The sequence below is a fragment of the Hyperolius riggenbachi genome, chromosome 1 (assembly GCF_040937935.1).
Source record: "Hyperolius riggenbachi isolate aHypRig1 chromosome 1, aHypRig1.pri, whole genome shotgun sequence".
NCBI classification, from domain to species: Eukaryota; Metazoa; Chordata; class Amphibia; order Anura; family Hyperoliidae; genus Hyperolius; species Hyperolius riggenbachi.
In genome coordinates, this window is record NC_090646.1 from 414,640,524 (window position 1) to 414,665,422 (window position 24,899).

General features: G+C 42.6%; 1 protein-coding gene across 2 annotated transcripts in view; it reads left to right on the forward strand.

Moving 5' to 3' along the window:
- MAMDC2 (MAM domain containing 2) overlaps positions 1-24,899 on the forward strand; it is a 96,920-nt gene that overhangs the window by 11,577 nt on the left and 60,444 nt on the right. For both annotated transcript variants that reach the window (XM_068271408.1, XM_068271409.1), the window contains exon 2: positions 6,301-6,414. In XM_068271408.1, the coding sequence (XP_068127509.1) occupies positions 6,301-6,414 (114 nt within the window). The remainder of the gene's footprint in view (positions 1-6,300; positions 6,415-24,899) is intronic.

The following is a 24,899-nucleotide window of genomic DNA, read 5'->3' on the forward strand; positions in this document are numbered from 1 at the left end:
GGGTGCAGCGACGGAATAGCAGCGTGAACTGCGAGACCGGCGTGAGTGCGCAGTAGCGGATAGTTAGAATCTACACACTGTAAGAACCACACAGCCCTCGGCAGGACGTAGATTCCAACTACTTTGATCAGTAGAGGGAAGCCTCTGGATAGCCCAGAAATGTCTCTGGTTTTCCTATGCCCTTCCTTCGCTGGGATCCTTTTTTACAGTGGTCAACATTAAAGTAACCCTGAACATTTTTTTAGGTCAAAATAATTTTAATACTGCTTTATTTGTGGCTGTGACATATGTCACAACGCCATCTTCCCCTACAGCACCCCCGTGGCCCCGATCTTCTCAGCTGTCAAATTATGGGCAGGTAGGAAGTGTCAGTTCTTCTTCCTCTCTGTACGATAGTACACTATAGTTCCAACCTCAATGACCACAAGCTCTCCTGCCGATGTGTGCTGTAACACTTATCTGGAACTATAAGCGGCAAGGGGAGGGGGCGGAACTAAGGACAGGCAGAGAGGAGGAAGAACAGACACTTCCTCCCCGCCCATAATCGATGTTCTGCTTGAGGGGGCTATACAATAGGCGACCAACCAACCAATCGACCATCCAATTCGATTATGCCAAGTGCATGCCCGACTGACAAAGCGACCAATTGCGGGACAGAAATTGACCGCACAGTCAATCGCGCATGTTGGTAAATTTCGGGCCGAGGTTGGTTGGTCGGGTGCGCGGCGGTACGGCGACCGATTTGCAAACGAGCGACGAGGCGACGAAACCCCCGCCGCTGCATTGTATAAATGTGTGTAGTGCATTTATACATTACCTGTCCTGAAGCAGCTCGCCGGTCCATCCGTGCATTTTGCCGGGTTCTGCATTAACATGGCGGCGCTCTGACGTCACGAAGGCGCATATCGGCTGACGTCAAACGCTATGCGCCGCTAGCGTGTATGCGGCTTACCCGGCGAGCTGATACAGGACAGGTAATGTATAAATGCACTACACTACATACATTTATACATTTTGGGGGCAGCGGGGGGTAGGACAGCAGCGGCTCAGTCAATTCCCGGATAATTTCATGCTGAAATCAGAAGGGAATTGGCCTGTAGTGTATGGGCAGATTCGATTAGAGACATATTTATCTCTAATCATATTCGATTAGAGATACATTTGTCTCTTGGTCGCATCTGCCCATATTCGTTCTAGTGTATGGGCACCTTTAGTCAAATATTATGACTGAGCATAGTGGGGGCCACCCGGCCACAGGGGGCACTGGAGGGGGAGGATGGTGCTGTGACACATGTGACAGCTCTGTTGTTCCTCCAGGATGCCATATGGCATCATCTCGCGAGGAGCGATACTAGACCAGTGCAAGCTCCCGTCATTGAGCAGTATTAAAATTATGTTGATCAAAAAATGGTTCAGGGGTACCTTAAAGAGTAACTGTCAGGCTGCAGAAGCTAATTTAAACCTCTATTCTCCTATTGCCAAAAAGGCAATACTGTAGTTAAAAATCTCTCTTACATTTGATGTGTGCTTATCAGCAAAGCTGTTAGACACAAGCTCTTAAGAGGACGCAAGCCGCGTACCATACCGCAAAGCCGTCTGGGGCCCTCCCCTCGGCTGCTAATGAGAAGTTACAGGATCAAGTTTCAGCAGCTTGTAACTCAGTCCAGCGCACAGCACTGAAAAATCTCCAGGGCAGAGTACACTGCAGGAGTCCGCTATTGTTCCTAGCCACATGGCTAATTAATATTTACTGCACACTAGTGTTATTCAGTACGAGCTTTTCTGTGATCAGGAAGCAGGCAGGACATGACGACACATTTGGCTTCATAGGAGACAGACAAACATGGAACCTGCCATGAGCTGTCAGGAGCATCATTCTCTGCATATACTATATAAAAATTCTGTGAAATCCAAACGTGGACAGTGAAATGCATATGTAATGTAAGTACAGCCAATATTTAGCTACTGATATATGTGTTTATTTTCTCTGAGACCCTATACCTAACAGCTCCTCTTTAATGTTGAATATTACCCCTTCTGTGTACAAACATAGCCACATTGCACAGGCACAAAGTACACCCTGCTCAAGTGCAATAGCATGCCTTTTTTTAGGGCGGGTTTCCATTTCCGAAGTGATGCGAGTGTGGCTACGCAGCCGCATCGCATTCTGCACTTCCGCCACCGGCCGCATCACTTCCGCATCTCCAATGCGGAAGTGTATTGAGGAGATGGGACACGGCTGCGGGGAGATGCGGCCGTGCGAAAATCTGCAGCATGCTGTAGATTATAGGATCGCACTGCACTGCTCTGCACACCATGCACGCAGTGGAAACTCTTCCACTGGCGTGCATGTGTTTCAGCACACCAAGCCGCATCGCCCCGCTCCTAGTGGAAACGAGCCCTTATTGAACGACTCTGTGGTCGCGCTCATACATGGAGTGGAGCACACCCATAAAAATGAAGAGAGTCCCAGCCAGCAGTGGACGTGTCATGGAGGATTCGGAGGATTCCATCTTCACTAATAGGTACATTCCCTTTTCGCCTTCAAGTCCACTTTAACCACTTGCCGACCGCCTAATGCAGATTGGTGGCGACAGAGTAGCTCTGTTGTTCCTCCAGGATGCCATATGGCATCATCTCGCGAGGAGCGATACTAGACCAGTGCAAGCTCCCGTCATTGTAAACAGCCGGCCTCAGCGATCAGACTGCCAGTGGCTGATCAGCGCTGGCAGGCTGTGTTTTTACAAATAAACCACACATATTTATATAGTGCTGACATCTTACGCAGAGCTGTACAGAAAACTTGTCACTTAACTGTCCCTTGGAGGGGCTCACAATCTAATCCCTGCCATGGCCATATGTGTATGTAGTGTAGTGTATGTCTCTTAGTCTAGGGTCAATTAAAGGGGAAGCCAAATAACTCAACTATATGCATTTTTTTTTTTTTTTACAAAATTTATGCTTTTATAAAAAAAAAAAAAAAAAATTACAGCAACAATCAAATACCTCTAAAAGAAAGCTCTATTTGTGAGAAGAAAAGGAGGTAAAATTAATTTGGGTGCTAGGTTGTATGACCAAACAATAAACCGTTAAATTTGTGAAGTGCCAAATTGTAAAAAATGGCCTGGTCACTAATGGGGTGTAAACCTCTGGTCCTCAAGTGGTTAATATTGATTGCATTATCAATGTTAAAATCTACTTCACTGTACCTGTACAGTGTATGGCCAGCTTAAGGTGTTGACTCCTGTCTTTTGGGACAGAACAAGTACAATAGAACAATAGAGTACTCATTTTTTTTAAAGAAGGTGGCTCCTTCTATTCGGTAAGCCTGCACCTATTCAGTGAGGAGACCTTGGGCTAGACTCCCTAGCTCTGCTTCTGCCTATAGAGCGTGTCCTAGTGGCTACAGCTCTGTTGATTTGAGTCCGCCAGAAGAAAAGCGCGATATAAATGTTCTGTGTATCATATAAACTGACTTGTTTCAATGATGTTTGTTGTATCAGCTATTTTGACCTATATTTGGTTAGACTTTTAGCGTCAGCTAAAGAAATTCTTTTTAGATCAGTTGTGTCCCACAGAACTACAGAAATTCATTGAAAAAAAAAAATCAATAAGCGGTACAAAAAAATAAAACACACTTGCAATCTTTTCCACCTCATGCAAAATACAGTACAAGCTTGTTACAAGCGATTATGGTTTAGTCTGGCAGCTCTTCTGTAGGGATAGGAATTCAAATTTGATTAAGGGAATATACTTCTCAGGGCCAAATGGTCTTGTTGCTAAATGGGCAGGTATGAACACAAACAGGGAATCCGGTCCAGAAACGTTTAAAGAAAGACAAACTGTAAAGTTCTAAGACCGCTCTGTTCTCTTCACAACTCAGAAATCAAATCATAATCATCTGGATGCATCATGTCCACAAATTCCAGACCTGTGATATAATAGAGGAAACTTCTTAAAGGTTTGCAGGCCATTTATCTTGTAAAGGCTCCATACAATAACTGATCGTAGCTTTTTATACCTGTAATAAAACCAAATGTTATTATGTAGTGAAAAGGGCAGTTAGCTTTCCTATCAGTTTCCGTGTAGTAATCACTTTATATCTGAAGCAACATCAACTTTGATCAATGTACTTTTATGATGCATGCACAATGAGCAGTCTGTCTCCTTTTCTACAGTGGAATGAACCTAATTCTGTGGTTTCTACAGATGTTTACAGATGATGCACTTACTGTACAGATCCTAGAGCAGGGACAAGGTCCTCCAGCACCCAAGGCTGAGACAGCAATGTGCGCCCCCCATACCTCCCGCCCCACCCATCACATACTGATAGCTATTAGACTAAAAGGTGCCCCAGGGCCCCCAACACCTTAATATCTAGTTATCTGGCTTGCAGTCACTTCCTTGTATCCCCTTTGCTTATTTCTCTTTGCTTCAAACACAATAGGGGAATGATAGCTGAGTGAGTTGTGCGCCCCCTCCTACACTGCGCCCCGAGGCTGGAGCCTCTCTCGCCTCTGCTTCGGCACGGCCCTGACAGATACCATGTTCTTAATCAATGTATCCTTCTTAAAAGTAAAGTCTTGTGCACAGTAGTGTAGCGTAGGAGCTCTGGGCCCAAGTGCGAGTTTTACATTGGGCCCCCTCAAGCTCTCTATACATAACACTTGATATGGAGCACCAAAGCCTGCTAAGGACAGCTGCAGTGTCAGAGAGGTGTAAGCTGGGGAGAAGAACAGTCTATTAACGGTTACAACCAAAGTACATATAGAGTCATTTATTCCAACTTGCATTGACCTGCATTTGTCCTCTGTTAGAAGAGATTTATCTGGATAGCAGCTTTCAAAGACAGTTGCCTCCAACTAGTAGGAGAGGACTGGCCTAAGAGATAGAGAGGCAATTTCCCCAGGGCCACTTTCTTTCCTTTAAAATGGACTGTTTGGGAGCCACCTGCATATGCTAATATGGTTACACTGCTACTAATCCGACCATTGCCCCTCTGTGGCTTTCTCTCTTCAAGGTAGTGACTCCTAAGAACACATCCTCCGTGGCCTTGCCTCCCTCTTATTGATTGGACAACATTTTGAGTTGGAGTTAGGAGGGTCACGTTGTCAGTAATTGAATTTTAGAGAGGAAGCCATGCAGGAGCAATTACCGGGAGAGTGACTGGACGGCCTGGCAGTTCTTATCAGAGCCCCTTAGTATTAAAGCACTTACAAAGTTATCCCCACCTTGGCCAGCAGTCACAAGTAGCCTCTTGGTCTTTGTTAGAAATCACAGGTGACCTCCCCCTAATATCAGCTACCAGTTAAAAGGTACCCCCAAATATTTACCAGCAATCATAGGTGGCTCCCAATATCAGCCAGCAGTCATAAATGGCTTCCAATATCTGCCAGCAGTTTAAGGTAGCTCTCAATATCTACCAGCAGTCATAGCTGGTCATAGTCTCCATCAGAGGTGATCTCGGTCTCCATTAGTGGTTAGCAAGTACTACAAAGCTGAGGAAACACACTGGGGTGAGCACAAAAAAAGCTGGAGCACTTGAACATTGCCACATTATGACAATAACTGAGGGGGGGGGGGGGGGGGGGGGCTGGGGGTTTGTAGCTAGGACACTCATTCCTCCTACATTCTGATTGGGTGGTAGTAAATTGTGGTGGCTAGGCTATTCCTACTCTCACTACCATACCAACCCCCACCCCCTTCCCTGTTTTCAATTGCGTAACTAGAAGGAGCTGTGGCAGTTAAGACAAGAATGTAGGGATTTCTGCAGATCATTTTTTTGTTCATATGTTATGCCATTGCCACTTGCGGGAGGGGGAGGGAAACTACAGACTCAACAGGTGCTTTAAGAAGGCAATTCTCTTTGTACAGGGTTTTTAGGGTTTTTATAGCTTACTACACAAATACCTGGTGGTTCTTGATAGTCAAACAGGGCAAACACCATTATTTGAGCTTGCTAAGGGCTGGTTTTATCTAAACCACATATAAGCTTTATATTTATATATGGAAAGTTATATAGTTAGACGTGTTTCTAAAGGACTGTTTGCATTTTGCTGTTTCACTGTTGTAATGGAGAAAATTTGAAACTTGAATGCATTCTTCGTCTCTGTTGCTCACGGCTTTGCAAGTTGTACCTGAATCGTAAACAGAATTAATACAAATATGAGTTGGAATCTGACTTCCCAGTGCCGCAGCCTCTGGCAAGTTTTATTCACTTCATTAAACCATTCTCCTCTTTACAGTAATTTCCATGCTGCTCTATGGTTGTAAAAAACTGTGCTTTCTTTTTGTTGGCAGGTTTGCAGTTAGCTGAAGGAGCCAGTGTCTCTGAAGGATCCTGCGCCTTTGAAAACAGCACATGTGCCTACAGATCTGTCTTTGCGTTTCTTCCATGGGCAATAAACTTGGAAGGTACCACTAAACCTCACTTCACTTTTAAGTGTTATCTATACAGAATGTTTACCGTGCTGCTTTAGTTCTTTGCGCTGATGCAGCGTAGATTTTAAAACATTTTGGAATTCATTCATATTCATAGAAAGATTTTCAGCAGACCAGAAACAAATTCAGGTGTTGATTCAATACAAGTTGTTAGTGTGAAAAATTGCACAATATTACCTCATTTGTTATTACCAAATTCAGACGAGCTTTTTAGCTGCTGGCATAGTGTCTCTCATGCTTGCCTTGGCCTGCAGGAAGTCAATACTTTACTGCCAAGCAGTGTGGAATAAAAACACTGCACAGCCCAAGTTTGCTTATTCTTTTATTCATAAAATAGTACAAAAAAATATAGATTGTGGGACCATTAGCATATTATTACCAACTTCACTCCTGTGGGTTATGGCAGTCGGTTAAAACCATCTCTGCTGAGAATCTAGTGTGAGTACATATGGCTGGATTGTCTCAGGTGTGTGTGTGTGTGTGTGTGTGTGTGTGTGTGTGTGTGTCTGCGCGTGTATGTCAAGTCTTCCACACACCCTGACAAAGCACCATTCCCAATACTGTGGGTAAAGGGTGCTCATTGCCAGTTCCTTGACACAATAGGGGTGATGCACAGTAATAAGGGGGGTTTATATGCTATGCACAAGCTTTATTACAGGAGCAATCACATAAACCCCCCTTCTAAGTCAATGAGAACAAGAGGCTTTTCACACGCCACTTATATTCCCACTTGGGTGCTAAAAGTAACTAAAAATTAACACCAAATATTTTACACCTTTACCAAAACAAAGCACAAACCCATCTTTTAAACTATTCTGGATGCTTGAGCAACCCATGAACATAGAAAGGTAAGTTAATGTAAAGGGGGCACCGCCATAGTATTAGATTTTAAACTACATTTCACTTTATGTAACTTTTAAAGAGCCACAATCATGAAAAACGGTACATTTATAATATACATTTAAATCACAATGCCCCATATATTATTTTTTCCTATGTAGCTGTCACTGAGCTTGTTACCGACGGGTTCTGGACTAGTCCATGAGAAGATGGACTAATCAAAACCCTTTATACGTTGAGTGACCGCAACATAGGTGAATAGGTGAAAAAGTTGAAGCAAAGGAGTAGATTGGCCTTAGATTGCACTGCAATTATCATCCCCGATATAAATTGCAGTATGAATAGCCTGATAGCCGTTTCACGGGCAAATGACCCACTTCGTCAAAATGCCTCTGACAAAACGGGTCATTTGCCCGCGAAACGGCAATCAGGCCATTCATACTACAATTTATGTCAGGGATGATTGGGATGGAATAAAGATGACAGTTTGATTGCATCCTTTGTAGTTGGTGCCCGGATTCTTCTTGCCTTGTGTATCTAATACTGTAGGTGAAAAGTACTTTACAGAACATTTCACTTTGGCACATGTGTACATGTTAAGGTGCCCATTAACGGTACAATTTTTTCATTGGATGAGATCTTTGATGCAATTTTTATGACCAAATTGTACATAAACTGCGCACTGTGTGGTAAAAACCAATGTAAAATGACTCTATAGTCGATAGCATCAGAAATTGTACTCGATCCGAATGCTGGATTTTACAATCAAATTGGAAGAGAGAAAATGCCCTAACCAACTTGTTTACGGGGACAATCAATAATTACCTTCCAATTACTTTCAATTGTAAAAATTGTGCTGAAAGGTCGCATCTGATAAAAAAAAATTGCACTATTAATGGGCAAGTTTATATGTATGTTTAAACATTGCTTTTAAGTTTTACAGTTTTTTCGTGATAGCAGTCTACCACCCTGGCGTTCTATTAAGATCGCCAGGGAGGCTGCGGGAGGGTTTTTTTTTAATAAAAAAAAAACTATTTCATGCAGCCAACTTTCAGTTGGCTGCATGAAAGCCCACTAGAGGGCGCTCCGGAGGCGATCTTCCGATCGCCTCCGGCGCCCAGAATAAACAAGGAAGGCCGCAATGAGCAGCCTTCCTTGTTTCGCTTACCTCGTCGCCATGGCGACGAGCGGAGTGACGTCATGGACGTCAGCCGACGTCCTGACATCAGCCGCCTCCGATCCAGCCCTTAGCGCTGGCCGGAACTTTTTGTTCCGGCTACGCTGGGCTCAGGCGGCTGGGGGGACCCTCTTTCGCCGCTGCATGCGGCGGATCGCCGCACTGCAGCGGCGATCAGGCAGCACACGCGGCTGGCAAAGTGCCGGCTGCGTGTGCTGCTTTTTATTTGAGCCAAATCGGCCCAGCAGGGCCTGAGCGGCAGGCTCCGGCGGTACTGGACGAGCTGAGCTCGTCCAGACCGCTCAGCTGGTTAACTTGCACACGAGCTTCACCAAGGAAGGAGAATTTGAGATGGTAAAATCACTGAATAAACACTGCTCATGGTGAACTGGATCGTTGGTAGTTGTGATTTGCCAAATTCTTCCTTGTGGATGGGGATCAGTAGTTTATTAAATGTTTTTGATCATCCCTGATAATCGCTAGTCATGTTTTACTTTTCATTTTGAAATATATACTTGCAACATGAAAAGCTTGCATTATCATAATCACAACTATATACCGGTAAATCTAGTCGTCTATCATACTGAAGTTGGTGTTAAACTGTTCTGACAAAACCAAATGCCTAGGAAGTAACACTCAGTAGTGTAGCAATGTAGCCACACAACTGTTGGTGAAACAGGGGACTTCCAGTGCTAAAATACAACAGCTATTTATATATTCCCACACATTTATTCCAAAATGGGAAGATGCTTTTGTCAGCTGCAACTCTAGCAAAGGGGGTATTCTGCTGCATAACTCTATAGCTGCCAGAAAGGATTTTAGACCACAAGGAGCTGGATCAATTTTACGCTGTGAATGGTTTGCATTTGTTGAAGATGACTTGGAATAACTTTGTTAAACAGGGTTGCCATGGAATATGTTCTCACTAAATATCCTTGCAAAGTATATGAAGCACATATATTCTAAGTTAGATATGGTGGCTGATGTGATGAATTCCATTGGCAGTTAATTTTTCAGGAACTGACAGCAGATTACCTCATGTTCAGCAGCATTTTACATTTTTCCACAATAAGATACAAGTTTGGATTGATAGTAGAAAGGAGGAGAGTTTGACCTCTGCAATACAATATTGTAGAGTTTCATAGCTTGAAAAACTACACATGTCCACATGAAGTTTGACCTTACTATCGAGATAGCGTCTTCAACCAGGACAGCAAATTTCATGATGATCGTTAACATTCCATAAAATAGTATCAATGAAGTGCCATACTCATTTGCTGAGATAAACACTCGCATGTGCTACAAAGTATATACAGTAATTAAGTTCTGCTGACAGACTGTTTAGATTTTCAGTTTATAATTTTACCTCAACGTATTTAGTATCTGAGTGTTGCCAGTTTATACTTAAAGTCCTAATTTACTCTTCCAGATCTTTCATTGTTAGCAAAAGTGAATAGTGGATTGTGTTTATGTTCATATTTGATGCAGCTGTTCTAGAGAAATTCCCTTTGGGAAAGGCAGTCACACAATTCAGAGATCTGTGTGCAAATTATAGAGCTACCAACAGAGTGGGGGTTTCTTATTACGAGTCATCTCCTGAGTCCACCCACAGCCTTCCTCTTGTGGAGCACACGAAGGAGATTGCTAAAATCAGTTCTGTATTCATAGTGAAAGACTGGCTGGTGCCTTTCTCGACTACCTCCAGTAGATAATGGGATAATGGAAGGAGTATGCACAGCTTATGGACAGCTGTTTAGTAGAGCCAAGCTGTATCTCACATTAGCACAGGAAGTTAGTATTGTAAACTTAGCCAGGCAGGTAATAAAACAATGAATCATTTTGATTGGATTTGCACACAAATGTAATCTAAATTAAACTGCTTTTTGTAATTAGGGATGGTTGGAAATGCCGATTTCTGATTCCAATGGAATTCCACATTCTGAAAAGTGTCTTTCTGATTTCAGTGTATTTCCGACTTTCCAATTCCCGGGAACATTTTTTGTTGTTATTTTTTGACAATAAAGTTAGATAATTGTAAAACAATTTTTTTTTTTGCGGAATCTGCTATTTTTTTTAAACTGTACTCAGAATGCATAATCTGGATTTCCAATTGGCAACCTTGGTATACTTCCATATTGTCTGATTGGCCTAATACTTTTGAGTCTTGAGAATGGGCTAAAATTTCTGTGGTAATCCAATATTTTTGGGGCACAATACTGATTCTCTGATTGGTCCAATACTTCGACGTCTTGAAAGTGACCTAAAATTTCCGATTGTCTGTTTTCTGTGTAATTCCGATTTCCGCATACCAATTTCCTCTGCAGAAAGCCGATTTCTGAACAGGAACTCTGAAATCGGAATTCCACAGACTTTGGAAGCTCATCTCTATTTGAGATATGATTTGACTGCAAAATGATCTTTGAAATTATAATTTCGATTTTCATCTTTCAAATGTTCACTCAAAGATTCACTGGTGTGTGACCATCTTAAGAGATTAGTGCACCATTGGTCACATGACCATGGTTTGTAATGCAAAAAAGTATTTACCAACATTATATTCATGTTGCTGCACTGTCAATTTGCAGAACAGGAGGCAGTGGCAATTTGTTTCGGAATGTGGGTTGCATCCATACCAATAACTTATAGAATAATAATACTGGGGAGTACCTCTGGCTACTGTATTGTAACAGTGTGGCCAAATCAACAAGGGTGGGTTGGGGGTGCGCAATTTACAAACCCTTGTCCTGGGAGCTGTATAGCCCAGATCCCGCCTTACCTGGAGGTCACAAAGCTATGAAGACACACAAAAAGGCAGATATGAGGCAACTGGGCCCCCACCTGTTCCCGGGCCTCACAGCAGCTGCTAAACTTTATGCTACGGTCTGTGCTACAAAAAAACCCCACAATATTCTTTTCCATTCTGCTCTTCAATATTTGCATTTCCTGAAAAGTGTGGCAGTTTGTGTGAAATCTTGGAAATGGTCCTTCTCATTGGAAATGGAAATGTCTGCCAGCTCCATGACTCACAGCAGCACCTCAGAGCTGTTATTATGGCTTCTGCAGAAAGCTGAATTCTATATGTTTTCACAGCTTGTAATTCACAGTAGTAGCAGTACATAGCATATGCAGCCTGGCATACTGTCTGTAGTAATTAACTTAGAACCCTTATTAACTCTTCTGTAGTTACGCCATGTAACCATAGAAATGTATATGTCACAGAGTTTGCATTTCTTAGAATTAGGAATAAATATTTCACCTTTGCATGCACAAGAAGAGCATGATTGGAATACAGACTTTGGCCCATATGCAATTCCCTTTTTCACCTGAGTTTTCTTCAAGGTGATATTTTCACAACTTCTCATAAAATGCCTTAAAGCTACCAGCAAGCAAGAAAATACTCAATATGAATTTGATAGTACTATTTCACCAACATTTGGGTACTTTTTCAATTGTAAAATGCTGAACAGTTAGTTTAAAGAGAACATGAAAATTATCTCCTAGGAGATAACTTAGATGAAAAAGTGAATTGCATATGGCCCTTAAACTCTAGTTCAAAGTTCCATTTGTAATGCAATTGATAGTAAATTTGCATTAACTAGCACATTTTATGCATTGCATGTTTGTAGTGTTAGCCATTGATATATTGAAAGTACCTGTCTGGCAGGCTGCATGCATTAGCAAATAAAAACAAATTCCCACAGCAGAACTGACTATAGAGCTGTAATGTTGCAGTACTGGACACAAAGAGATAATCTCTGAGCAGACAGAAAAACTACATTCTTCTTCCTCTACGTTCCTCTTCTATGTTCTTCTTCCCAGCATCTCCTTGACTACCAGCTTGGGCAGTGCAGTGGCATCCATCCCCTGCATGCACATCTAAACATGGCAGCAGCTGCACCTACATGTGCAACTGCTGACATACACATGGTTACAATTGCTGCCATTCACATGCATTGCAACCTGAATATTGCACACTGGCTGGCAGACTGCAACCTGATATCATACTTTGGCTGAACTGAGTGCTTGCCATGCAGTTAAGCCATCCATCTGGAAGAGGCCTAAAGCCACTGACATTGGTGTGAATAACACAGGTTATGTCATTAAAATTGCACTTGTTAAGGGATGGAATATATTACACAGCAAGTGAATAGTTAGCTCTTGAAGGCAATATGTTGGTGCACTGAAGATAGTCCAGCATAAAGATCTGACTGACATTGATCAACTTGTGATGGCTAGAACACTTGGCTAGATGACAAGATTACAGCATCTCTAAAATGGCATGTCTTGTGAGGTGTTCTAATTGTGCACTGACTAGTACTTATCAACCATGACCCTTGGAAGGACAACCTGTGAACCACTGGTACTGTGATGGGCGCCCAAGGCTCAGATACATGTGGGGACTGCCTGTGTGGTCTGATACCACAGAAGAAATAGTGTAGCACAAAATGTTAAATGTATTGCTAGGCATAAGAAAAAAAACATGTCAGGTTGCATGGTACCTTGCAGCTTGTGGTGTATGGGGCAGATTAGCTGCTGACCAGTCAGAATGCCAAAGCGGATCCTTGACCTTTGCCAATATACCTAAAATGGGCATATGAGCATTACAACTAGACCATGAAGCAGTCAAAGAAAGTAGCCTGATGTGATGAACCACTTTTTCTGCAAGTTCTCAAACTGATCAAACAACTGTAAAATGTGCAGAGAAAAAAAAAGTCTTATTCATGGTAGTTTCACCACGCAACTTACCAAAATCATAGTACATGCTGCTAATGTTTGGCCACAAGGTATACCACAACACACCTCTAAAGGTCTTGTGGAGTCCAAACTTTTAAGAATCACAGCTGTTTTAGAAGCACTATGATGACCTACACTATATTAGACAGTTGGTTTAATCTCTTCTTTTTGCATGTGTGTCTGAAACAGCAGACTATTGTCACTTGTTCTCATATACTCCCTTTACTACAAGCAATAGTCCCATAGATAGGGCCAGATTTATGAAAAGACCAACACGGCAGCCAGGCAACTGGTATTGCTTAAAAGGAGATAAATATGGCAGCCTCAATATTATTCTCACCTCGGGTGCCCTTTAAAAGTGCAACGCAAAAACAGTGGGCCCAAGTCAAATCTTCCACATGATTGCATGTATTTTCTGGGCAAATCTGCCAACATGATTGCATGTATTTTCTGGTCAAATATACCGACATGATTGCATGTATTTTCTGGGCAAATCTGCTGACATGATTGGATGTATTTTCTAGGCAAACCTGCCGACATGATTGCATGTATTTTCTGGTCAAATCTGCTTTATGATTGCATTTATTTTCTGGGAAAAATTTGCCGACATGATTGCATGTATTTTCTGGGCAAATATGCCAACATGATTGCATGTATTTTCTGGGCAAATCTGCCGACATGATTGCATGTATTTTCTGGGCAAATCTTCCGACATGATTGAACTATTTTCTGGGCAAATCTGCCTTATGATTGCACGTATTTTCTAGTCAAATCTGCCGACATGATTGAACATAATTTCTGGGCAAATACACATTACGTGTATTTTCTTGAGAAAACCTGCACAATTATGTGAATTTTCTGGGGAAAGCTCCAGAAAATTCACATAATTGTGCAGGTTTTCTCAAGAAAATACACGTAATGTGATCAGATTTGCCCAGAAATTATGTTCAATCAAGTCGGCAGATTTGACTAGAAAATACGTGCAATCATAAGGCAGATTTGCCCAGAAAATAGTTCAATCATGTCGGAAGATTTGCCCAGAAAATACATGCAATCATGTCGGCAGATTTGCCCAGAAAATACATGCAATCATGTCGGCAGATTTGCCTAGAAAATACATGCAATCACGTTGGCAGATTTGCCCAGAAAATGCATGCAATCATGTCGGCAGATTTGCCCAGAAAATACATGCAATCATGTCGGCAAATTTTTCCCAGAAAATAAATGCAATCATGAAGCAGATTTGACCAGAAAATACATGCAATCAAGTCGGCAGGTTTGCCCAGAAAATACATGCAATCATGTCAGCAGATATGCCCCGAAAATACATGCAATCATGTCGGTATATTTGACCAGAAAATACATGCAATCATGTTGGCAGATTTGCCCAGAAAATACATGCAATCATGTCGGCAAATTTTTCCCAGAAAATACATGCAATCATGAAGCAGATTTGACCAGAAAATACATGCAATCATGTCGGCAGGTTTGCCTAGAAAATACATGCAATCATGTCGGTATATTTGACCAGAAAATACATGCAATCATGTTGGCAGATTTGCCCAGAAAATACATGCAATCATGTGGAAGATTTGTCCAGAAAATACATGCAATCATGTGGAAGATTTGTCCAGAAAATACATGCAATCATGTGGCAGACCTGGCCAGAAAACACTTCAATCATGTAGCAGACCTGGCCAGAAAATGCATGCACTCATGTCGACAGATTTGACCAGAAAATACATGCAATCATGTAGCAGACCTGGCGAGAAAATACATGCAATCATGTCGGCAGATTTGATCAGAAAATACATGCAATCATGTAGCAGACCTGGCCAGAAAATACATGCAATCATGTCGGCAGATTTGACCTGAAAATACATGCAATCATGTGGAAGATTTGACCAGAAAATACATGCAATCATGTGGAAGATTTGACCAGAAAATACATGCAATCATGTGGCTGACCTGGCCAGAAAACACTTCAATCATGTAGCAGACCTGGCCAGAACAGTCTATACACCTGCTAATATAAATTAAAAAAAAAAACCTTTACTCACCTGAAGCAACAGCAGACCTCCTGTCCCGACCTCTGTCCGGCACGCATCTCCCACCATCCTCTGCAGCCAGCCAGCAACTGAAACTCCCGCGCTGAGAGCAGGGCTATGGGAAAATGGCGCCCGAAGCCCTGCACTGCAGACTCAAAGTCTCCAGTGCAGGGCTTCAGACACCATTTTACTGTAGCCCTGCTCTGCCGCTGTCAGAGCTGAGGGCTGCTGCTGTCAGTGAACTGACACTGAAAGTCAGTTCACGCTGGGGGGTGCTTTAGGGGTGCTTGGAGAATTTTAGGGGGTGCTTCAGCACCCAAAGCACCCCCCTGGTGCCACCACTGACCCAGTATAGCTAGTATAGTTGCCCCCAATATAGCTAGTATAGTTGCCCTCAGTGTAGGTAATATAGTTGCCCCCAGTGTAGCTAGTATAGTTGGCCACAGTGTAGCTAGTATAGTGGCCCCAAGGTAGCTAGTAAAGTGGCCCCCAGTGTAGCTAGTATAGTGGCCCCCTGTGTAGCTAGTATAGTGACCCCCCCCTGTATAGCTGCCCCCAGTGTAGGTAGTATAGTGGCCCCCATAGTGACTCTCAGTGTAGCTAGTATAATGGCCCCAGGTGTAGCTAGTATAGTGCCCCCCCCCAGTGTAGCTAGTATAGTGGCCCCTATTGTAGCTAGTATAGTGGCCCCCCAGTGTAGCTAGTATAGTGGCTCCCCCAGTGTAGCTAGTATAGTGCCCCCCCCCAGTGTAGCTAGTATAGTGCCCACCCAGTGTAGCTAGTATAGTTGGCCCCAGTGTAGCTAGTATAGTGGCCCCAAGGTAGCTAGTAAAGTGGCCCCAGTGTAGCTAGTATAGTGACCCCCCCCCCCCCGTTTAGCTGCCCCCTGTGTAGGTAGTATAGTGGCCCCCATAGTGACTCTCAGTGTAGCTAGTATAATGGCCCCAGGTGTAGCTAGTATAGTGCCCCCCCCGGTGTAGCTAGTATAGTGCCCCCCCCCAGTGTAGCTAGTATAGTGGCCCCCATTGTAGCTAGTATAGTGGCCCTCCCAGTGTAGCTAGTATAGTGGCTCCCCCAGTGTAGCTAGTATAGTGCCCCCCCCCAGTGTAGCTAGTATAGTGCCCCCCCCCAGTGTAGCTAGTATAGTGGCCCCCATTGTAGCTAGTATAGTGGCCCCCTCCCAGTGTAGCTAGTATAGTGGCTCCCCCATTGTAGCTAGTATAGTGCCCTCCCCCCCCCAGTGTAGCTAGTATAGTGCCCCCCAGTGTAGCTAGTATAGTGGCCCCATTGTAGCTAGTATAGTGGCCCCTCCAGTGTAGTTAGTATAGTGGCCCCCCATTGTAGCTAGTATAGTGCCCCCCCCCCAGTATAGCTAGAAGGAGGGGTGACAGGGACAGCAGTGGGGAGAGGGGGGACAAATCCCCCCCCTTACTAACCTGGGTCCCCTCCTTCTGCCTCTCTTCCCCTCCACAATGCGGGCAGCAGGGGCAGCGGGCACCAAACAGGCAGGGCGGGCAGGTGGAGAATACTTACTACACTTCCGCGTTCCAGCTGCTGGAATGCTGCGTCGGCATGTGACGGCGACGCAACGTTCCAGCAGCTGGAACGCAGAAATGTAGTGAGTATTCTCCGCCTGCCCGCCCTGCCTGTTTGCTGCCCGCTACCCCCGCTGCCCGCATTTTGGAGGGGAAGAGAGGCAGAAGGAGGGGACCCAGGTGAGGGGGGGGGATATGTTCCCCCTCCCCGCCACTATCCCTGTTACCCCTCCTTCTAGCGCTGCTCTTCCCCTCCTGCTCTGCATTGGGGGGTCGTGGCGATACCCCTGGCTGTCACCCGGGGCGCAACGCCCCCTGCGCCCAATGGTAGGAAAGCCACTGTTTCACAATACATTAAAAGAAGTTTATTTGCAGTGATATTTTGTTGGAGGCTAATTTTGGTTCTTCTCATGTGTACACAAATGGATTATGAACATGGTTGAAATCTAAAGTGCTTAGAGTGTATCAAAGCTGTTTATTCTTATGTAATACTAGTTCATGACATTCTGCTCCTCCAAGAAGTAAACGATGGACATGTTTTACTATTAATCCATTCACTTTCTCTGGCTTATATTCCTGTTGACAACATTTGTGTTTAAGGGTTTCAAAAGCAGCTTCTTAAATTTTATGTTCCATTATGTAGACATCCTGTTGGCAGTTTTAGAAAATAAGAAACAATATCATAAATTGAAAAAAGCAATGTTGATTGTTCACTTTGACAACCTGCTTTCCACATCCCCCAAAACACAGAGCTTTCCAGTAGTTGGAAAGTAATGGACAAAGCACTGAGCTGCAAGAGTCACTGCTCAACACACTAAAGGTTTGTACACTCTTGCAATAATGGTCATACAAAAGGACAGCCTTTCCCTACATCCCTTTGTCTCTTTGCCAATCAGCATTTTCTGCTCTATAGAGAGGTAAAGGCATACAATGAGAGTGTTACTACCGCCAGGAGTGTACCGCACATTACGCAATTAGCGCAACCTGCAGTACGGTTTGCTATTTTTTTAACTCCTTGCCGTTTCCCGGGATGAGTATCTACGTCCCTGCAAAATCCCTCTTTACCTCGCAGGGAATCACTGCCAATTGTTAGAAGGGAGATCAAGGCATTCATTCACTGATCTAAGTCCCCGTGTGAATGATTGCCAGCATCAATAAGATTCCTGGGTCATTCACAAAAGTCGATACATACACATCCACACATCACTTCTTGTTTGCATGCTAATAGTGCACACAGGAAAGTTATGCGCGAGGACATCTTGTAGCCAAATAGTAAAATTACACCTACACTATTTTTTTTTTTAAAAGTACTATATTTACATTTAAAATTAACCCCTTACTTCCCACACTCCCCAAAAAGTTACACAAATAAGACTTTTGTAAAAACAAAAATATACAAATAAAAAAAATACATAAATAGTTACCTTAGGGACTGAACTTTTTTAAATATATGTCAAGAGGATATACAGTGGCTTGCAAAAGTATTTGACCCTCTTGAAGTTTTCCACATTTTGTCACATTACAGCCACAAACATGAATCAATTTTATTGGAATTCCACGTGAAAGACCAATACAAAGTGGTGTACACGTGAGAAGTGGAAAGAAAATCATACAGGATTCCAATCATTTTTTTACAAATCAATAACTGCAACGTGGGATGTGCGTAATTATTCAGCTTCCTTTGGTCTGAGTGCAGTCAGTTGCCCATAGACATTGCCTGATGAGTGCTAATGACTAAATAGAGTGCACATGTGTGTAATCTAATGCCAGTACAAATACAGATGCTCTGTGACGGCCTCAGAGGTTGTCTAAGAGAATATTGGGAGCAACAACACCATGAAGTATAAAGTACACACACGACAGGTCAAGGATAAAGTTATTGAGAAATTTAAAGCAGGCTTAGGCTACATAAAGACTTCCAAAGCCTTGAACATCCCACGGAGCACTGTTCAAGCAATCATTCAGAAATGGAAGGAGTATGGCACAATTGAAAACCTACCAAGACAAGGCCGTCCACCTAAACTCACAGGCCGAACAAAGATAGCGCTGATCAGAAATGCAGTCAAGAGGCCCATGGTGACTCTGGACGAGATGCAGAGATCTACAGCTCAGGTGGGGGAATCTGTCCATAGGACAACTATTAGTCATGCACTGCACAAAGTTGGCCTTTATTTCCATAAAGGCCAACTTTGTGTGTGGCAAGAAGAAAGCCATTGTTAACAGAAAAGCATAAGAAGTCCCGTTTGCAGTTTGCTACAAGCCATGTGGGGGACACACAGCAACCATGTGGAAGAAGGTGCTCTGGTCAGATGAGACCAAAATGGAACTTTTTGGCCAAAATGCAAAACTTATGTGTGGTGAAAACTAACACTGCACATCACTCTGAACACACCATCCCCACTGTCAAATATGGTGGTGGCAGCATCATGCTTTGGGGGTGCGTCTCTTCAGCAGGGACAGGGAAGCTGGTCAGAGTTGATGGGAAGATGGATGGAGCCAAATACAGGGCAATCTTGGAAGAAAACTTCTTGGAGTCTGCAAAAGACCTCTTGGAGTCTGCAAAAAGTACCACCCAAAGAAAGCCTAATTGGTGGCAAAAAAAACTATGCATAGATAATTTCAGTGTGAAAAGTACTGATAAAGTTATTGGCAGATGAATGGAAGCAGCGCTGAAAGGTGAAAATTGCCCTAGTTTTTAAGGGGAAAAACCCTTGAAGGTGAAGTGGTTAATGGTTGTTAACACAGTTATTTATGTACCATGGAATGCGCTAATTGCGTAATGCACAGTACACTGCTGGCAATAGTAACTTTCTCATTGTATGCCTCCACCTTTCTCCATAGAAAGAGGTGGAGACAATATTAAAGATCGTACAAATCAATCCCTAGGTCCGCTGCCTAACCAATTCCTAGAGTCAACAGCAGTGGATCAACAGACATGCAGCATAGACTATAAGTACCTATGGGCCTTTTCACTCATGTTCATCTCACCATGTCTGGGTCTGGCTATTGCATTTGAACAATGTACAAGCCAAACCTGCATCATCTTTGCGGACTGTAGATGCATTTCCGCTCATCTGATAGAATGACATGCATCCAATTCTAAACCCTGTGGTAACATCACACATGGACATCTGGAGCTGTATAAAATATCTGTACTATGTAGATATGCTTAAAGAGACTCTGTAACAAATTGTTTATCTTTATTTCTTCTATGCTATAAGTTCCTATGCCTTTTCTAATGTGGTCTGGCTTACTGCAGCTTTTCCTAATTGCACAGTAGCTGTGTTATCTCTGTTATATGATCTAATCTTCTCTCTATAGTCGGCACAGTCAGGCTGAGGCAGTCAGACTGGAATGTGCAGGGCTGCTTGTGATTAGCTAGAAGCTGTACACACCCCCTGCAGGCTCTGTGTGACTAACACACTCTGCTTAGCTGAGCCTATTAGAAGCTGGTTAGTTTGTTTGTAAACACTGCCTAAAACTGGCAATTACAAGCCAGGTTTGCAGCAGAGAATGGCAGAAACAGCACAGAGGGGACCAGGAGCACATAATGAATAGAATGGTATGCTTTTTATTGTAAGAATTTCAGAGTACAGATTCTCTTTAAGCTCTGGTCAGTTCTGGCATAACATAAACTAAGCCTTATTAATAGGAAAATGCAAATGGCCAACCCCCCCCCCCCCCCCCAAAAAAAAACAAAACAAAAAAAAAACAGCAGGCTCCAGGTGCAAGGTTTTTTTTGCCCAACATGTTGCAACACTCAAAGTGCATGCCATTGGAATTATGTTAAAACACTTGTGGGTTCGAGGACCCTGCTGTTGTGTTGTACCACATTGCAGTATAACATTGGTGCTGTCATGCCCCTTGGAAAAAAAAATTATATATACACACACATATATATATATATATATATATATATATATATATACACAGTGGTATGCGAAAGTTTGGGCAACCTTGTTAATTTTCATGATTTTCTTGTATAAATCACTAGTCGTTACAATAAAAAATTACAGTTAAATATACCACACACAGTGATATTTGAGAAGTGAAATGACGTTTATTGGATTTACAGAAACCGTGCAATAATTGTTTAAACAAAATTAGGCAGGTGCATAAATTTGGGCAATGTTGTCATTTTATTGATTCCAAAACCTTAAGAACTAATTATTGGAACTCAAATTGGCTTGTTAAGCTCAGTGAGACCTGACCTACATACAGAGGTAAATCCAATTATGAGAAAGTGTATTTGAGGTGGCAATTGCAAGTTTCCCTCCTATTTTAATTTTCTCTGAAGAGTAGCAACATGGGGGTCTCAAAACAACTCTCAAATGACCTGAATACAAAGATTGTTCACTATCATGGTTTAGGGGAAGGATACAGAAAGCTGTCTCAGAGATTTCAGCTGTCTGTTTCCACAGTTAGTAACATATTAAGGAAATGGAAGACCACAGGCTCAGTTCAAGTTAAGGCTTGAAGTGGCAGACCAAGAAAAATCTTGGATTGACAAAAGCGACAAATGGTGAGAACAGTCAGTCAACCCACAGACCAGCACCAAAGACCTACAACATCATCTTGCTGTAGATGGAGTCACTGTGCATCATTCAGCCATCCGGCGCACTTTACACAATGAGATGCTGTATGCGAGAGTGATGCAGAGGAAGCCTTTTCTCCACCCATAGCACAAACAGAGCTGCTTGAGATATGCTAAAGCACATTTAGACAAGCCAGCTTCATTTTGGAGTAAGGTGCTGTGGACTGATGAAACTAAAATTGAGTTATTTGGACATAACAAGGGGTGTTATGCATGGAGGAAAAAGAACACAGCATTCCAAGAAAAACACCTGCTACCTAAAGTAAAATATGGTAGTGGTTCCATCAAGCTGTGGGGCTGTGTGGCCAGTGCAGGGACTGAGAATCTTGTCAAAGCTTATGGACGCTTGTATTCCACTCAGTATCAGCAGAGACCAATGGAGACCAATGTCCATGAATCAGTGACAAAGCTGAAGCTGCTCCGGGGCGGGATCTTTCAACAAGACAACGACCCTAAACACTGTTCAAAATGCACTTAGGCATTCATGCAGAGGAACAAGTACAACGTTCTGGAATGGCCATCTCAGTCCCCAGACCTGAACATAATTTAAAATCTGTGGTGTGAGTTAAAGAGAGCTGTCCATACTCGGAAGCCATCAAACCTGAATGAACTAGAGATGTTTTGTAAAGTGGAATGGTCCAAAATACCTTCAACCAGAATCCAGACTCTCATTGTAACCTACAGGAAGCGTTTAGAGGCTGTAATTTCTGCAAAAGGAGGATCTACTAAATATTGATTTCATTTATTTTTTGTGGTGCCCAAATGTATGCACCTGCCTAATTTTGTTTAACCTTCCTGGCGGTAAGCCCGAGCTGAGCTCGGGCTATGCCGCGCAGGGGGAGATCTCAGCCCCTGGTGGGGCGATTTTCATTTTGTAAATTGCTGTGCGCGCAGCCAGCACTTTGCTAGCCGCGCGCACAGCTTGATCGCCGCCGCTCTGCGGCGATCGGCCGCACGCAGCGGCTGAAGAGGGCCCCCCCCCCGCCAGAGCCCTGCGCTGCCCGGATCAATGAGTTCCGGGCAGCGGTATGGGCTGGATCGTGTGTCCCTGACGTCAGGACGTCGGCTGACGTCCATGACGTCATCCCGATCGTCGCCATGGCGACAGGAGAAGCCAAACAGGGGAACGCGTTGTATACGCGTTCCCCTGTTTGCTATTGTTGCCGGCGGCGATCGGACTAGAGGGCCACATGCGCCCTCTAGTGGTGTTTCATGTAGCTACCACTCTGGTAGCTTTACATGAAACTTTAAAAAAAAAAATAAAAAAAATTGGAATTCTGCAATTTTTGCAGAAAAAATTACCCGCCAAGGAGGTTAAACAATTACTGCACACTTTCTGTAAATCCAATAAACTTCATTTTACTTCTCAAATATCACTGTGTGTGTCTCCTATATGATATAATTAACTGATATTTTCTTTCGTAACAACCAATGATTTATACAGGAAAATCATGACGATTAACATGGTTGCCCAAACTTTCACATCCCACTGTCTATTGACCTAAGGGCTTAACCTCAGATATGAAATAATTTCCTGCTGAGCAAGTGCATATCCTGCATGGAGAATACACTTAGATGTCACTTGTATTATTATCTGTGAATCAGTAAACGGAGGGCAAGTCATTTTGCTAACATGGTGATAATAGCACAGTTCTGTGATCAAAACAGAAATTGCTCTGAATACACCAAACAAAACAAAAATAGAAAACATATGGGAGCAAATAAATAATATGCAGTTGTCCAAGAAAGCACTCAGACCAGATTCCCAGGAAACTAAGAAAGTATAAGAAATGCACTCAAGTCATAACTCTGTCTTCGTTAAACAAAAGCAAAAAGCAAACAGACACCTTATCTTAATCATTCAGACATGCTGTCATAGCTTCATCATGTTAACTGTGATGTTTCCGTCTTCTCCCCTTCTCACCTAACTATTTTAATGACAAGATCTTTCACATTTGATAAACAGTTCATCTACTAAACAATAATCTTCGATCTGTCTTTCATTAATGCTGGCATTTATGAAGTCACCAGCAAATTGGGTACAAAAATTAAGCCTTGCTTCTCCATTCTTTGTCTTTCGTTAAAGCTAGAGGGTCAGCCACACTGTCCTAATGCTCCTCTGGACGTAAAAGAAGGTTTACAATTATCTAACAAAATGTACTTTTTGTCCAAAAGCACTGTATCTCTAATGCATACTAGTAGTGCTTTTCATAGAATAAATACTGTTTTCAGCAATATTTCAAACCATATTTCAAGCAAGCGAAGAACAGTATTCAAAGGTTCATTTCAAGAAGTGACATAAACAGGATACTTTTATTTACAACATATTGGAGTTCTCCCTTAAAGCAGGAGGGGCAGCCATAATACAGTATCCCAGGATAAAAAAAAACACATTGACAGTACCTGCAGTTGTGGGCCTTTAATTATCTGTCTTTAGCTAGCTTTTTACCTCAGATGACTCCAATTGTTAACAGCATGCCAAAAATGCTCATATTTATCTTTATGCTCCTGATCTCCATACTTAATTGTCTTGTTTTTCCTGAATGTCTGACGGCTAATTTCCTTAAACATAATTTTCCATCATGTAAATCTGCTTCCCCCGCCTGGTAAAAATATTACTATTGCTAGCGCTTTAGTAACTTCTGCTCCTAAAGCCCATTGCTTAGGAATAATTGATGATATTCCTTTATTTAAACTTCACATTCACCTACTTACAAACTCCTGACATCTTCAAATGAAAAGCATTTTCAGCATCTATTCATTTCTCATGTGAGACATGAATTAAATGGCAGGCTGTGCTGACTTGACAATTGTGATTCCCTCCTGTATGGCCTACTAATGAGCCATTTGGCACAATGCCAATCCATCTTGAACTTTGCAGATGAACTCATCCACCTTTTTTTCCAATGTAAGACCTGCAGCTCTGCCAGTCCCTTATCAAGCTGTCATTGAGACAGAGAACAGAGATATCTGCATCTGAATATTCTATTCTCACCTAGAAAACCCTGGGCAGTCTGGCCTTTGCTTACATTTCTGTGCTAAATTCCAGACAACACCTGAAGTTTAAACAGTTTAAACAAGAAACAGTGAAAGCCAGGTTGAGATAAGTGCTTCAGAAAACAGCACTGTAGCCAACCAAGCTAGACCAAGCTAGGTCGGGAAGCTCTAGAGAGAAGCTCTTTAGCACAGATACGGTAACAAGTGAAGTTGCTTAACTCTTCCTGTACTGGAAACAATATGAGACTCATACCTGTGCTACTAATGTTCTATTTCTTAGCTGTACTACACATACAATTCATTATATCATAAGTTTATTTTCACTTCAGATTCCCTTGAAGTGCTTTGTAAATATCACCTAACAAAATAGAATTCTGATTATCTGTGTTAATCAGATCCCTTCAAAATAATTAGTAATCGTACTGGAGTCACAGCGTAATGTTGCAAAAATTATATGTTTGATTGACCAATCAAATATTAAAATAAATTAAAAACAAGGTAAGATCCATGGTCAGAGTCTCCTCAATATTAAT